Source organism: Pipra filicauda, unplaced genomic scaffold (assembly GCF_003945595.2).
Source record: "Pipra filicauda isolate LSUMZ 115617 unplaced genomic scaffold, ASM394559v2 scaffold185_size1782982_pilon, whole genome shotgun sequence".
Classification (NCBI taxonomy): Eukaryota; Metazoa; Chordata; class Aves; order Passeriformes; family Pipridae; genus Pipra; species Pipra filicauda.
Window position 1 is genome coordinate 1735414 of NW_024104293.1, and position 14662 is coordinate 1750075.

General features: G+C 72.1%; 2 protein-coding genes across 3 annotated transcripts; both read left to right on the top strand.

Moving 5' to 3' along the window:
* Positions 1 to 271: 271 nt before the first annotated feature.
* On the top strand, positions 272 to 1940 carry RPS26 (ribosomal protein S26). The gene is made up of 4 exons (XM_027725752.2): positions 272 to 379; positions 890 to 1067; positions 1631 to 1761; positions 1839 to 1940. The coding sequence occupies exons 1-4, from the start codon at positions 377 to 379 to the stop codon at positions 1872 to 1874; spliced, it is 348 nt and encodes a 115-aa protein (XP_027581553.1). The 5' UTR covers positions 272 to 376; the 3' UTR covers positions 1875 to 1940.
* A 966-nt stretch (positions 1941 to 2906) lies between these two features.
* Positions 2907 to 14291, top strand: ERBB3 (erb-b2 receptor tyrosine kinase 3). 2 transcript variants are annotated; one of them, XM_027725745.2, is made up of 28 exons: positions 2907 to 2958; positions 5440 to 5591; positions 5662 to 5848; positions 6185 to 6310; positions 6387 to 6452; positions 6532 to 6650; positions 6790 to 6931; positions 7010 to 7123; positions 7195 to 7315; positions 7385 to 7458; positions 7539 to 7629; positions 8111 to 8310; positions 8489 to 8621; positions 8918 to 9008; positions 9078 to 9232; positions 9357 to 9410; positions 9745 to 9886; positions 10164 to 10283; positions 10575 to 10673; positions 10770 to 10955; positions 11038 to 11193; positions 11358 to 11433; positions 11504 to 11650; positions 11764 to 11861; positions 12020 to 12181; positions 12515 to 12586; positions 12891 to 13155; positions 13546 to 14291. In XM_027725745.2, the coding sequence occupies exons 2-28, from the start codon at positions 5511 to 5513 to the stop codon at positions 14079 to 14081; spliced, it is 3813 nt and encodes a 1270-aa protein (XP_027581546.1). In that variant the 5' UTR covers positions 2907 to 2958; positions 5440 to 5510; the 3' UTR covers positions 14082 to 14291. The 2 variants fall into 2 exon arrangements, with proteins under 2 accessions (XP_027581546.1, XP_027581548.1); XM_027725747.2 differs by having other exon boundaries at positions 12023 to 12181.
* Positions 14292 to 14662: the final 371 nt, after the last annotated feature.

Sequence of the window (14662 nt, forward strand, 5' to 3'; positions counted from 1 at the left end):
CCAAAGAATGGGAGGGCCCCCCGAACCCCCAGGGCCCCCCCCCGGACTCAATTTCCCGGCGGCCCCCGCGGCGGGCAGGGCTGATGACGTCACACAGCGCGCGAATCTCTTACACCTCGCGTACAGCGGATCCCTCCGCCGTCCCGAGCGAGGAGAAATAGTCCCCGTCCCCGTTCTCCCCCTCCCTCTCCACCGCTCTCCGCATCCCGGCACCGCCTCTGCCCGTCCCGGTGCTTCGGGCGCAGCCCCTGCGAGGCGGCCGGGGGGGAGCCACGGCGGGTCGGGGCGGCGGCGAAGGCGCTTCCGGGCGGAGGGAGCGCATATAAGGGCGGCTGTGCGGCGGCCGCGCCTCTTCCGGCGCCCCCTCAGAGCCGCCATGGTGAGCGCGGCGTGGCCGGGGCGCCGCGAGGGGCTTTGGGGGACCCCGGGGGCGGCGCGGGGCACGTGTGGGGCAGGGGGGACTGAGAGAAGCCTTTTCGGGGGCTTTGGGAGCGCGGGGGGGGGGCATGGGAGGCACAGGGTGGCGGTGGGGAGCGCAGGGAAGCCCATATTGGGCAGGGGGTGCTGGGAGGGGTGGATGGGGCAGGGGATGGAGGGGGCGGAAGGAAACCCCGGGGCCTGTAAGGGGCTGTGGGGGGCATCAGGGGGCTGTGGGGATGGATGGGGCCCGTATGGGCGGGGAGACTGAAGGGATTTATGGGGGGGAAGGGCGTAGGGGGTTTTGGGGCTCAGGAGTAGTGGGGGAGGGTTTGAGGAGGCTTCAGGACCCCTCAGGGTCAGGGGGTGCTGGGGGGGGTTACTGGGAATGGTGGGGGTGTTACGGGGCCTGGAGTGGGTTCCGGGGCTCAAGGCGGTCCCGGGGCTCACCCTCGGCCCTTCCCTCGGGCAGACGAAGAAGAGGAGGAACAACGGGCGGGCGAAGAAGGGCCGCGGGCATGTGCAGCCCATCCGCTGCACCAACTGCGCCCGCTGCGTCCCCAAGGACAAGGCCATCAAGAAGTTCGTCATCAGGAACATCGTGGAGGCCGCGGCCGTCAGGGACATCTCGGAGGCCAGTGTGTTCGACTGTGAGTTGGGGGGGCCTCTGCCCCACCTAAGAGCAGCCCACCCTGCTGCCTCTGCCACCCCAAAACCAGCCCATCACCCCCAAAACAGCCCACCCTGCTGCCTCTGCCACCCCAAAACCAGCCCATCACCCTAAAAACAGCCCACCCTGCTGCCTCTGCCACCCCAAAACCAGCCCATCATCCCCAAAACAGCCCACCCTGCTGCCTCTGCCACCCCAAAACCAGCCCATCACCCCCAAAACAGCCCACCCTGCTGCCTCTGCCACCCCAAAACCAGCCCATCTCACCCCACTCCATCACCCCCAAAACAGCCCACCCTGCTGCCTCTACCACCCCAAAACCAGCTCATCCTGCTCCCCCTGCCCCCTCTAACTGAGCATACCCTGCCTAGGTGGGGCTGTCACCCAAAACCAGCCCACCCCCTGCTCCATCACCCCAAAACCAGCCCCCCCTGCTCCATCACCCCAAAACCAGCCCCCCCTGCTCCCTCTGCACACGCTGCCTGGGGGGGCTGAGGGCTGTGCCCTGGGGGGCTCAGGGGGCTCAGTCCCTGCTCCCCCCAGCCTACGTGCTGCCCAAGCTGTACGTGAAGCTGCACTACTGCGTCAGCTGCGCCATCCACAGCAAGGTGGTCCGGAACCGCTCCCGGGAGGCCCGAAAGGACCGGACACCCCCCCCCCGCTTCCGCCCCGCCGTACGTATGGGGGGGGCCCGGGGGGGCCCGCGGGTCTGTGCCCCCCCAGGGCCCCTAATGCTGATCTCTCTCCGCAGGGTGCAGCCCCCCGACCGCCCCCCAAGCCCATGTGAGGACACTCTGCCCGAACGTGGCCCCGGGACCCCCAAGCTCAGACTCAATAAAGGGTCCTGCTCCGAGCCTGGCTCTGTGTTTTTTGGGGGGGCTCTGGGAATCGGGGGGGGGGTGGGAGGTGTTTGGGGCTTTCTGAGGGGGTCCCACATCCCTTCTTATGGGGGGGGCCTGGGCTCACCCTGTGTGGGGAGGTGGGAGCTGCTCTGACTCTGGCTCTGTGTTTTTGGGGGGGCTGGGGAATGGAGGGAGGGGACGTTGGGGCTTCTGGAGGGACTCCCAGCCCCCTTCTCGTGGGGGAGCCCTGGGGTCACCCCATTTTGGGGGGGATTGCTGCCCACCCTGGAGACCCCCCTTGGGGGAGCTCTGCACACTGGTTCTGTCCAGGTGTGTTTGGGGGACACCTGGGGGGCATCCCCCCTGCATGAGGCAGACTGGGGGGCTGCCCCTGGACTGTGGCCCCAAATGTGGGGAGGGGGACTGCGGGGGTCCCAAATCCTGCCCAGGGCCCAGACCTGCTCTGAGCTGGGGGTGGGGCAGCTCTGACACCCCCACCTGCCCCCTCAGGCGTCCAGACGACCCCCTCCTTTTTTTGGGGGTGTCCAGTGGGGCCAGGCTGTGCCCGGGGTGGTGTGAATGGAGTTGGGGGCACACCGGGGGCTCCGGGGGGGCTGCGGCGGGGTCAGACTTTGCTCCGGGACCGGGGGTGGGGGGGTGGGCACACCTGAGCGGGCGGGGGGGCGGGACGGGGCCGGCCGGGGCTGTGCCCGGCCCGTTTGGGCGGGCGGAGGGTCCCGGTGCCACCGCCCCGGGCGGGTCCCGGGAGGGGCGGGGAGCGGAGCGGGGCCCCCCCCACACCCCCGCCCCGCCGCTGCCCCGCCCGGCCCGGCCCCGATCCCGGCCCGTCCCGCCCCGGCGGCCCCGCGCCAGGTGCATTCCCCCCGCCGCGCCCGGGCACGCGCCGGGGCCCGCGGAGAGGAGCCGCGATGGACCCGGACCGGCCCCGGGACTGGGACCGGCCCCGGGCGCTGCTGCTGCTCCTGGTGCTGCTGCTCCGCGCTCCCGCGCCGGGCTCCGCGCAGGCAGGTGAGCACCGGCACCGGGGGAGCGGCGGCGGGATCGGGCACCGGGGAGAACCGGCGGCTGCCGGAGCGCTCGGCGGGTCCCGGGACGGGCGGCGGGACCGGGAGAGCTCGGGGGTCCCGGCGTCCGCGATTCCGCCGGGGCCGGATCCCGACAATTCCCGCGGCCCCCGCGCTCGCGGGGGCGTCCCGCGATCCCCTGTCCCGGGGGGACCCCCACGGCCCCGGGGGGACGGGGACCGGCAAAGCCCCCCAGGGTTGCGGCTCCGGCGGGGTCGGGGCTCGGTCCCCCCTTCCCGGGGGTCTGTCCCGGGCTCGGGGCCCCTCCGGGCAGAGGCACCTGTGCCCCCCGCAGCTGCCCGGGCTAATTTTAGGCTGCGGGGCCGGGACCCGCCGATGCCTCCGGGATCCGGCCGGGGCAGGGCGGGACCCCAGAGGGGGGGAGACCCCTCGGGAGGGGACCCCGTCCCTGCCCGCTCCGGCCCCCCCGCACCCCCCGCACCCCGGAAGGGCCGGATCCGCCCGGGAGTTGTTTTTCAGTCCCCAAAGGAAAAACACCGAGGGCTGGACGCGCAGGTGGGGCCGGCGCGTCACCCCACAGGCCGGGGGGTGCTCTGGTGCGGGGGGCGTGCGGGGGTCGCGCCCGACCCCTCGGTGTCCCCCCTGCTCCGTGTGCCACCGGAGACGCCTCGGGGGTGCCACCCAGGGGGTCCGGATCACACGGGGGGCTCCCACCCCGAGAGGGAACAGTGGGGGGCCCGGGGGCACCACGGGGAGCGGGAGCAGCGCTGCTCCCCCCAAACCCTCGTCCCCATCCTCTCTCAGAGCCCCCTTTGTTTGGGGCCGGGCCCGGCGCACACAGACCCCTTTGTGCCGCCGCCGGCGGGGCCGAGGGCAGGAGGTCGGGTCTGGCCCCCCCTTCCCGGCCGGGTCCCCCCGGTGCTATTCCTGGCGGCGGGGGCCGGGGGGCCGCGGTGGCACGCGGCTGATAGCGGGGACGTGCCGGAGCTGCCAGCGAGGCCCCGCGCTGATAACACCCGGCCACGACGCCGCCGCGGCGCCCGGGGGGGCCCGGCCTCGCCCCCCACCACCCCCTGGGCAGGTGCACCCCGGGGGTCGGGCACCGGCAGCCCCTCGTGCCCGGGGGGGTCAGGTCGGACTGGTTGAGCAGCCGTTAATGATTCACCACGTTGCCCAAACACACCGAGCGTTCCCAGCCACGAGGGTCCAGGGAGGGGCTGGATCCTGCCCCGCCGGCATCCTGGAGAACCCCCAGGCGGGTCCCAGCTGCCCCCCCCCTCGCCCCCCGTGTTTCACGGGGATCCCACTCCCCCCGCTTTGGGCCCCGCTGTGCCCATCGCCGGGGCGTCGAGGCTGGGGGCCGCGCTCGACACAGCTGGGACCTTTTTATAGCCCCTTTCCCTGTTAAAATAGCTCCGGCCGAGGCGGGGGGAGCGCGAGGGGGGGGCTGCAGGCCCCGCGCCCCTTCCCGTTCATGCACCGAGCTGCCCGTTCTCTGCAGCCGCCTCCGGAGGGGTCTCGGGGCCGGACAAAGCTGCCTTTTACCCACCGCGGCCCCCCCGCGCCGGGGCCGTGAGTCACGTCTGCTGGGCCGGGGGGGGCCCCGCACCCCGCTGTGCCCCGGGGGTACCGGTTTCGGGGGGCTCGGCCTCCCCCCGCCCGCCCGCCACAATCGCCCCTTTGTGCGGTGGCGGGGAGGGGGCGCGTCCTTCCCCGCGCACAAAGGGGGCCCTGTGCGCCCACGCGGGGGGGACGGGGCCCTTCACCCCGGGGGGACCCCCCGCCCCCTGCGCTCGGGGGTGTCCGGGGGGCTCGGGCGTCGGGGCGGGTGGGTCGGGCCGGGCCGGGGCCGAAGTCCGGGCGGGGTGTGCCGGGCGTGGGGGGGCCGTGCCCGCGGCACCCGCCTTGCGCAACCCTTGCCCGGCCGGTTCGGGCACCGCGCAGGGGTGGGGAGGGGAGGGTGGGGGAGCACCCGTCACCCCCCCCCGGGCACTGCCACCCCCACGGCGGGGACAGAGCTGGGGCAGGGCTTTGGGGGGCACAGGGATGGCACAGGGGGAGCGTGGGGGGGACACCATGGAGGGGACAGGGATACCACAGGGAGGGGATGGGGACACGTGGCAGGGACACCATGGGGGTGACCAGGACACTTTGGGGGCACCAGCGTGGCCAGTGCTGGGGGGACACGTCATGCAGGGGACACTGTGGGAGGTGGGGGCGTGGACGTGGCCAGCACAGGACAGAGACAAGAGTGTTGATGAGGAGACAGAGCCACTGAGGAGGGGACGTGGCCATTGGGGGGGGGACACGGCCACCATGAGTGGCACGGCCACCAAGGGGAGGATGTGGCCAGCGTGGAGGGGACGGGGACCCCATGGGGGACACGGCTGTGGCCATGGAGGGGGGGCCGTGGCCGGCCCCGGGGGGCTGTGCTGGCAGTGGGGACAGGGTGCTGTGCCCACAGTGTGTGCGGGGACCCTGAACGGGCTGAGCGTGACGGGGGACGCGCAGCACCAGTACCAGACCCTGCACAAGATGTACAACAACTGCGAGATCGTGATGGGCAACCTGGAGATCGTCCTCATCGACCACGCGCAGGACCTCTCCTTCCTGCAGGTGAGCTGGGGGGGACTCGGGGGACACGGGGGGGGGGTGCACCCAGCAGGCTGACCCCCCGTGCCCACAGACCATCCGGGAGGTGACGGGCTACATCCTGATCGCCATGAACGTCTTCGCGTCGCTGCCGCTGCAGAACCTGCGCGTCATCCGCGGGACCCAGTTCTACGAGGAGAAGTTCGCCCTCTTCGTGCTGCTCAACTACAACCCCAACGCCACCCACGCCCTGCGCCACCTCGGCCTCAACCAGCTCACAGGTGGGTCCCCCGGGCACCCAGCCCGGAGCGGTGCCACCCTGCCGTGGTCCCCAGCCCAGCGTGGTGCCCGTTCCCAGCAGGTCCCCATCCCAGAGTGTTTCCGTCCCCATGTACAGCTGTGCCAACCCCCTGTGCCCCCCAGTGGTCCCCGTTGTGGGTCAGTGCCACTCCCCCCGTGCCCCCCGTGCTGTCCCCATCCCAGGGTGACAGTGTCCCCTGGAGCGGGTCCGACCCCCGTGGTCCCTGTGCTGGAGCTGTGCCATCCCCTGTGCCAGCCGTGGTGCTGGGCAGGTCCAGGGGGGTCGGTGCCCCCGTCACACCCCCTGCCCCCCCCAGAGATCCTGGCTGGCGGCGTCTACATCGAGAAGAACGCGCAGCTGTGCCACGTGGACACGGTGGAGTGGAGGGACATCATGAGGGACACCCGCCAGGAGCCCATCGTGAGGGACAACGGCAAGGCCTGTGCGTGGGGGGCCACGGGGGGGCTGGGGGTGGGGATGCCCTGGCTTTGGGGGTGACCCCCCGCGCTCTCCCGCAGGTGCCCCGTGCCACGAGAGCTGCGGCGGGCACTGCTGGGGGCCCGGCCCCGAGGACTGCCAGAAACGTGGGTACCGGGGGCTGGGGGGGCCGAGGGGGCTGGGCCGGACCCCCTCGCCTCCCGCTGACCCCCCCCCTCCCCGCAGTGACGAAGACCATCTGTGCCCCCCAGTGCAACGGGCGCTGCTTCGGGCGGGCGCCCAACGAGTGCTGCCACGAGGAGTGTGCGGGGGGCTGCACCGGCCCCCTCCGCACCCACTGCTTCGTACGTGCCCGCGGGCCCCGGGGGCAGGGGAGGCTTTGCCTGTCTGTGCACTGGCACCCCCGTGTCCATCCATCCTCCCCCCCGTCCCCCCACCCGTCCGTGTGTCCGTCCGTCCATCCGTGTGTCCGTCCATCCGCAGGCCTGCCGGCACTTCAACGACAGCGGGGAGTGTGTCCCGCTGTGCCCCCAGCCCCTCATCTACAACAAGCTGACCTTCCAGCTGGAGCCCAACCCCGACACCAAGTACCAGTACGGGGGCGTCTGCGTCCGGGAATGCCCCCGTGAGTCGGGATTTGGGGTCCCGGGGGGGCCGGGGGGCCGGGGGGGGCCGGGCTCTGACCGCGAGGGTCTCCCCACAGACAACTTCGTGGTGGACCAGAGCTCCTGCGTCCGCGCCTGCCCCAACGACAAGATGGAGGTGGAGAAGAACGGGCTGAAGATGTGCGAGCCCTGTGGGGGGCTGTGCCCCAAGGGTACGGGGCTGGGGGGGCCCGAGGGGGCCGGGGGCCGCGGGACCACCCCTCACCCTCCCCGCGTCCCACAGCCTGCGAGGGCACCGGCGCCGGCAGCAAGTACCAGACCGTGGACTCCAGCAACATCGACACCTTCATCAACTGCACCAAGATCCTGGGCAACCTGGACTTCCTCATCACGGGCCTGGAGGGGTGAGGGCCGGGCACTGGGGGGCCGGGGGGATGCAGCCCCCAGCCTGGCTGACGGCTCTGGCCCCACAGGGATCCCTGGCGCAACATCTCGGCGCTGGACCCCGAGAAGCTGAACGTGTTCCGGACGGTGCGGGAGATCACGGGTGAGCGGCGGGGCTGGGGGACGCCGGGACCACCCTTGGGCCCCCCGGGGCCACCGTGACACCCCTCTTCCCTCCCGCAGGGTACCTGAACATCCAGTCCTGGCCCAAGCACATGCAAAACTTCAGCGTCTTCTCCAACCTGGAGACCATCGGCGGACGGAGCCTCTACAAGTGAGGACCCCCTTCCGTGTGTGTCCTGCATCCCCCCTCAGCCCCGATCCCTGCGTCCACCTGTCATCCCCCATCCCTGCATCCCTTGTCCCTGAGTCCCCTCAATGTCCCACATCCCTGCCCATCCCTGCACTCTCCCATCTCCCCGGATTCCCTCAGGGTGGTCCTTGCCCTCCCCACTCCCAGAGCATCCCCTCGCCCCCAGAGCATCCCCCCGGCTCCCAGAGCACCCCCCTGGCTCCCAGAGCATCCCCCTGGCTCCCAGAGCATCCCCCCCGGCTCCCAGAGCATCCCCCTGGCTCCCAGAGCATCCCCCCCGGCTCCCAGAGCATCCCCTCACCCCCAGAGCATCCCCCCCGGCTCCCAGAGCATCCCACTGCTCCTGGAGCACCTCCCGAGTATCCCCCCGGCTCTTGGCGTGTCCCCTGACTCCCAGAGCCCCCTTCTCCGGGACCCCCGCCCTGACCCCCCCTCCCCGCAGCCGGGGCTTCTCTCTGCTGATCATGAAGAACGAGAACGTGACGTCGCTGGGGCTGCGCTCGCTGCGGGAGGTGAGCGCGGGCCGCGTGTACATCACCGAGAACCGGCGGCTCTGCTTCCTGCACACCGTGCACTGGGCTGCGCTGAGCCGCTCCCGCGCCGACCTCGACATCCGCAACAACAGACCCCGCAGCAAGTGCCGTGCGTGGGCCGGGCTGGGGAGGGGGCGTGGGACCCCCCGGGACCCCCCGGGACCCCCCACGCCGAGCCCCCCGTCCCTCTGGGGCGCGGGGATGCCGCGCTCTCCGCTGAGCCCCCCCGTCCCTCTGAGGCGTCGGGACCCCCAGAGCCTGCTCTGAGCCCCCTCTTCCCCCCACAGAGCAAGAGGGGAAGGTGTGTGACCCGCTGTGCTCGGCCGAGGGCTGCTGGGGGCCCGGCCCCGGGCAGTGCCTGTCCTGCCGCCACTACAGCCGGCGCGGGGTCTGCGTGCCCACCTGCCGCTTCACCCACGGGTCAGGGGGCACGGGGGGCCGGGGGCGGCTGGCCCTGCGAGGGCACCGGGCTGGGGGCGTGGGGTGGGCACCGGAGGGAGATCAGCCCCAGGGTGGGCACGGGGTGGGATGGACCCCGGAGTGGGCAGCGGGGCCGGCACCGGGCTGGGATGGGCACGGGGGAGGTTTACCTGGGGTGGGATGGGCGCTGGGGGTGGGCTCCCGGGGTGGGATGGGAGCTGGGATGGACTCCAGGGTGGGACAGACACTGGCAGGGGCTCCCGGGGTGGGTGGGTGACCCTGCCCTGTGCCCGCAGGGAGAGCCGGGAGTTCTCCCAGGACGGCGAGTGCTTCGAGTGCCACCCCGAGTGCGAGCGCATCGAGGGCGGCGTCACCTGCAACGGCTCGGTACGGCCCGGCCGGGGGGGCACGGGGACCCCCCCACACCCCGGGGGTCCTCACACCGTGTCCCCCCAGGGCGCCGACACCTGCACCCGCTGTGCCCACTATCGCGACGGGCCCCACTGCGTGGAGAGATGTCCCGACGGCGTCCTGGGCGAGCGCGGCCCCATCTACAAGTTCCCCGACGGCAGCCGCGAGTGCCGGCCCTGCCACGAGAACTGCACCCGCGGGTGTGCGGGGCGGGGGGCGCGGAGGGGGGGCTGGGACCCCGCAGGGGGAGGGTGGGGGGCCCAGGAGCCCCTGCCCGGCCAGAGGTGCTCCCGCCCCGGCTCAGCCCCGGCTCCATCCCCGCAGGTGTCTGGGGCCGCTGCTGCGGGACTGCCTGGGGGACGCCCTGCCCGTGTCCAGGTATCGTGGGCGGGGGGCTGAGGGGACCCTGGGGGGCTGCCAGGCCATCACCTGCCCTGCCGTGCTGGGCCATGCCCTGCCCTGCCCTTCCGGGGGGATCGTGCCGGGAACTGAGCCCCGGGAGCTGAGCCCCAGGAGCTGAGCCCTGGGAACTGAGCCCTGGGAGCTGAGCACCGGGAGCTGAGCCCTGGGAGCTGAGCCCCGGGAGCTGAGCCCCAGGAGCTGAGCCCTGGGAACTGAGCCCCGGGAGCTGAGCCCCAGGAGCTGAGCCCTGGGAACTGAGCCCCGGGAGCTGAGCCCCAGGAGCTGAGCCTCGGCCTCCTCCCGCGGCCAGAAAGGCGCCGACGCTGATCGCGGTGATGGTGGTCGGGGGGCTCTTCCTCTCCTGCTCCATCATCCTCCTCGCGCTGCTCTACTGGCGGGGAAAGAAGATCCAGAAGAAACGGGCGATGCGGCGCTACCTGGAGAGGGGAGAGGTGAGCTGGGGGATCCCGCCCCTTGGGGGGCTGCGACGGAGCTGGGGGGAGCCCTGAGGCTGTGGGGAGGGGGCTCGACAGTGGGAAGGGTGTGGGACCCGTCCTTGGCCGTTCCCATCTCCGTGCCTGTCTGTAGCCGTTGCTGTCCCTCTCCAGCCCCAGCCCCGTCCATCTCCATCCACCTGCATCCCAGATCTCCACCTCTGTTTCCATCCCAATCACGCTCCATCCTCATCCTGCTCCATCCCCATTCCCATTCCCATCTCCCACCCGGCAGAGCCTGGAGCCGCTGGATCCCAGTGAAAAGGCCAACAAGGTGCTGGCCCGAATCTTCAAGGAGACGGAGCTGAAGCGGCTGAAGGTTCTGGGCTCCGGCGTCTTCGGCACCGTGCACAAGGTGAGAGGGAGGCTCCGTGTGAGCCAGGGCTGTACACGGCACCACCGGGACATCCCATCCCATCCCACCTCCTCCCATCCCTTCCCATCCCACCTCCTCCCATCCCTTCCCATCCCACCTCCTCCCATCCCTTCCCATCCCACCTCCTCCCATCCCATCCTATCCCATCCCACCTCATCCCATCCCTTCCCATCCCATCCCATCCCATCCCACCTCCTCCCATCCCTTCCCATCCCATCCTATCCCATCCCACCCCACCTCCTCCCATCCCATCCCATCCCATGCCATCAGGGCATCTGGATCCCAGATGGGGACTCCATCAAGATCCCAGTGAGCATCAAGGTGATCCAGGACTGGAGTGGGCAGCAGTCCTTCCACGCCGTCACCGACGTGAGTCCGGGAGGTGCCGGGGGTGTTCCCGGGGGTGTTCCCGGGGGAGGCCCCGTGGGCGGGGGGCTCGGCAGTGGCTCACCCTGTCCCCCCCAGCACATGCTGGCCATCGGCAGCCTGGACCACTCGTACATCGTGCGGCTGCTGGGGATCTGCCCCGGGCCGCAGCTCCAGCTGGTGACGCAGCTCCTGCCCCTCGGCTCCGTCCTGGAGTACGTGCGCAAGAACCGCGACTCCATCAGCCCCCAGCTGCTGCTCAACTGGTGCGTCCAGGTGGCCAAGGTGAGTCCCCGCGGTGGGCCGGGGGTCCTTCCGGTCCTCCCCGGTGCCGCTGGAGCCCCCGCTGTGTCCCCCCCTCGCCCAGGGCATGTACTACCTGGAGGAGCACCGCATGGTCCACCGGAACCTGGCCGCCCGCAACGTGCTGCTCAAGTCCCCCAGCCAGGTGCAGGTGGCCGATTTCGGCATCGCCGACCTGCTCTACCCCGACGACAAGAAGTATTTCTACAACGAGGTCAAGGTGGGGCCCGGCAGGGACCCCCCGTCCCCCTCTGTGCCGTTGGGCACCCCAGGACCCCCTGCGTCCCCTCCTCCCCCTGTCCTCTGTTCCTCAGGGTGTCCCCCCCCTTGTCCCCGCGTTCCAAACCCCCACCCACGCCCCCCACTCGCCCCTTTTCCTGGCAGACGCCCATCAAGTGGATGGCACTGGAGAGCATCCACTTCGGGAAGTACACGCACCAGAGCGACGTCTGGAGCTACGGTGAGCGCAGCCCCCCCGCGGGCCCCCCCGGCGGGTCCCCCCACGCTCACGGGGACTGTCCCCGTGCCAGGCGTGACGCTGTGGGAGATGATGACCTTCGGCTCCGAGCCCTACGCCGGGATCCGCCTGGCAGAGGTGCCCGACCTGCTGGAGAAGGGCGAGCGGCTCTCGCAGCCCCAGATCTGCACCATCGACGTCTACATGGTGATGGTGAAATGTGAGTGGGGCCGCCCCCGGGGGTCCTGCCGCTGGCCCCGGAGCCGGCCCCGCTCCCAGGAGGGTCCTGCTCCTGCCCTCCTGCCCCGCTCTCAGCCCCCACCGTCCCCCCAGGCTGGATGATCGACGAGAACATCCGTCCCACCTTCAAGGAGCTGGCGAACGAGTTCACCCGCATGGCCCGGGACCCCCCGCGCTACCTGGTGATCAAGGTGAGCGCGGCCCCCCTGAGACCCCCGGCCCCCCATCCCCGCAGCCTTGACCCGGCCCCCCTGAGCCCCCCCAGGTCCCCCATCCCCGCAGCCCTGACCTGGCCCCCTGAGCCCCCCCGGCCCCCCATCCCACAGCCCTGACCCGGCCTCTCCTGCAGCAGGAGAGCGGGGCCGTGCCCCCCGCCGAGCCCCCCACCCTCAGTGACAAGGAGCTGGACGACATGGAGACGCTGGAGCTGGACGAGGAGGAGGAGCTGGACGTCTCCTTCGGCCCCACCACCGGGCTGTACCCACAGCGCCCGCGGGGCAGCTGCGCCCGGGTGAGACCCCCGTCCCCCCTCTCCGGGTGTGGGGATGCCGGGGCTGTGTCCTGGGATGTGACACGGGGGCCGGGATGTGGCACAGGGCAGGGAAGGGGCACGGGGCCTGGGATGTGTCCCAGAATGTGACACAGGGTCCCAGGACGTGGTACGAGGTCTCCCAGCCCCAAACCCTCCCATGGGGGTGGGATATGGAGCCCACCCCCGCAGTGCCACCCCCCTACATCGTCCCCTCCCTGCCCTGTCGGGCCCCCACGCCCTGTTCCCGCAGTGGGGCGGGGGGTCCAGCCTCTGTGTCCCCCTTGCTGGGTGCCAACCCCCCTGTCCCCGCAGAGCCCCAGCCTGCTCAGCCCCCCCGCCGGATACATCCCCATGAACCAGCCCGGCCTCGGCAGCACCCGCCTGGTACCGGGGGGTCGGGGGGCGAGGAGTCAAGGGGGGGCTCGGGGGGTTGGCCAGGGTGCAGGGGGGCCGTGGGGTGCCAGGGCAGGGCATGCAAAGGGGTGACAACGGGAGGGGAAGCCGTGGCTGTGGGATGGCAGGGAGGGGGAGTTTGGGTCCCCCCACTCAGCCCCATGTCCCACAGGGCAGGGGGAGGTGTCAGGTCCAGAGAGGTCCCCCCTCACCCCCGTGTCGCCCAGGGCGGGGGGTCCCGGGGCAGGGGTGGGTTGGGGTCCGCAGGGCCCCCCCTCACCCCCGTGTCCCCCAGGGCGGGGGGTCGCGGCCCCTGCGGCGCAGCCGTCAGGAGTCCCTGGGCCGGACGGTGTCGGAGTCGTCGGAGGGTCGCGGCACCGCCTCGGAGCTGGACCTGGGGGAGGGCGGGTCCCTGTCCGGGAGCCTCTGTCGCAGCCTCCGCTCGCGGGGGGACAGCGCGTACCTGTCCCAGCGGGAGAGCTTCCCCCCCCCGCCCCCCAGCTCCGAGGGCAGCGAGGAGGACCCCAACGGATACGTGACCCCCAACTGCGCCCAGCGGGGTGAGGGGCGCGGCCCTGGGGGTGTCCTTAGGGGTGGGGGGCCCGTCCTTGTGGAGGGGTCCCATTCCATTGGGGCAGGTCTGGGGGCTCCCCCATCATGGGGGTGCAGGGAGCCCGTCCCTGGGGGGGTTCCATCCCTGCAGGGGTTGGGATTCAGGGGCTGGGGGGCTCCTGTGGCTGGGGGGGGGCATCCCATTCCCAAGGATCGAGGGGGCCCATCCCCAGTATTGGGGGTGGAGGGACCCATCCCTGCACGGTGGGGGTGAGGGTTGTGGGGTGGGATGAGCCCAGATGAGACCCCCCCAGACTCGGTGGGCAGGTCCTGTGGGCAGAAGGGGGGGCCTGGGAGGGCCGGGGGGGCCCCGCCGGTGTCTCACCCCCCCCTCACAGATCCAGACCCTGCCGGGGGCTCGGTGCCGGAGCCGGAGGAGGAGGAGTACGAGTACATGAACCGCCGGCCCGGGGGCGCCCCGGGAGCCCCCCAGCCCCGGCCGGCCTCGCTGGAGGAGCTGGGCTACGAGTACATGGAGGTGGGCTCAGAGCCGGGGGGGCCCCCGGGTGCCCCCCCGGGCCGGGGCGGGCAGGACGAGGAGGACTATGAGTACATGAACAAGCAGCCGCGGCTGAGCCGCTCGCTGGGCAGCGTGTCCGGGGGGCCGGGACCCCGCCCCGAGGGCAGCCCCCCCCGCCACGACGGCTACACCGACATGCGCCCGGGGGAGACCCCCGCGCCCCCCGCCCCGGAGGAGGAGCAGGGCTACGAGGAGATGGAGGCCGTGGTGACCCCGCGCTGCCCCGGCTGCCGCGGGCCCCCCACCCCCTGCATGAAGCCCCTGCGCAGCCTGGAGGCCTCGGACTGTGCCTTCGACAACCCCGACTATTGGCACAGCCGCCTCTTCGCCAAGGCCGATGCCCAGCGGACGTAGGGGACCCCCCCCGGCCGCCCCCGGGCCCCCCCCGGGCTACTCACACTGGATATGAAGGATCCCCCCCGGGGGGTGAACCCCGGCGAAAGGTGGGCGGGGACCGGGGGGGTCTCAGCCCGGTCTGGGGGGCACCTGCCCCCTCCCACCCTTTGCAGGGTCTTTTTTTGAGCGTGCGAGGCTGGGGGAGCTAATCCTGGGCCCCTCGAGGTGGTGGGGAGGGGGCAGCCCAGACCCCCTGAAGAGGGGGTCGGTGGGGGTCCGGACCCCTGGGTCCCCCTCCCACCATGCCCGGGGGGTGTCCCCCGGCTGCTCCCCCCAGCTGAAGGTGCTCCCCGTGTGCTGGGGGTCCCTGTGGGGCCGGGGGGGAGCAGCAGACGAGGTCAGACAGGATTTCTGAAGGACCCCAGACTCATTTTCGGGTTTCCCCATTCCCTGCTGGAACCGGAGTGAAGGTTTGGAGGTGTCTCTCCAACCCCCCACCCCCGCGGGGGCACCTCGAGGAGTGTCCCGCGGCCGGGGGAGGAGAGCACCCACTGCCCGGGGTGAGGGGGGTCGGCACGGCCGCCCCCTGCCCCGCTCCG

Bases quoted from the DNA above. Each gene is read 5' to 3' on its own strand.
- RPS26 (XM_027725752.2), top strand. The intron at 1,068-1,630 runs GTGAGTTGGGGG...TGCTCCCCCCAG, and splicing joins GGAGGCCAGTGTGTTCGACT to CCTACGTGCTGCCCAAGCTG. The intron at 1,762-1,838 runs GTACGTATGGGG...CTCTCTCCGCAG, and splicing joins CCCCCCGCTTCCGCCCCGCC to GGTGCAGCCCCCCGACCGCC.
- ERBB3 (XM_027725745.2), top strand. From the start codon at position 5,511: ATGTACAACAACTGCGAGATCGTGATGGGCAACCTGGAGATCGTCCTC. The intron at 9,411-9,744 runs GTATCGTGGGCG...TCCCGCGGCCAG, and splicing joins GACGCCCTGCCCGTGTCCAG to AAAGGCGCCGACGCTGATCG. The intron at 11,434-11,503 runs GTGAGCGCAGCC...TCCCCGTGCCAG, and splicing joins GAGCGACGTCTGGAGCTACG to GCGTGACGCTGTGGGAGATG.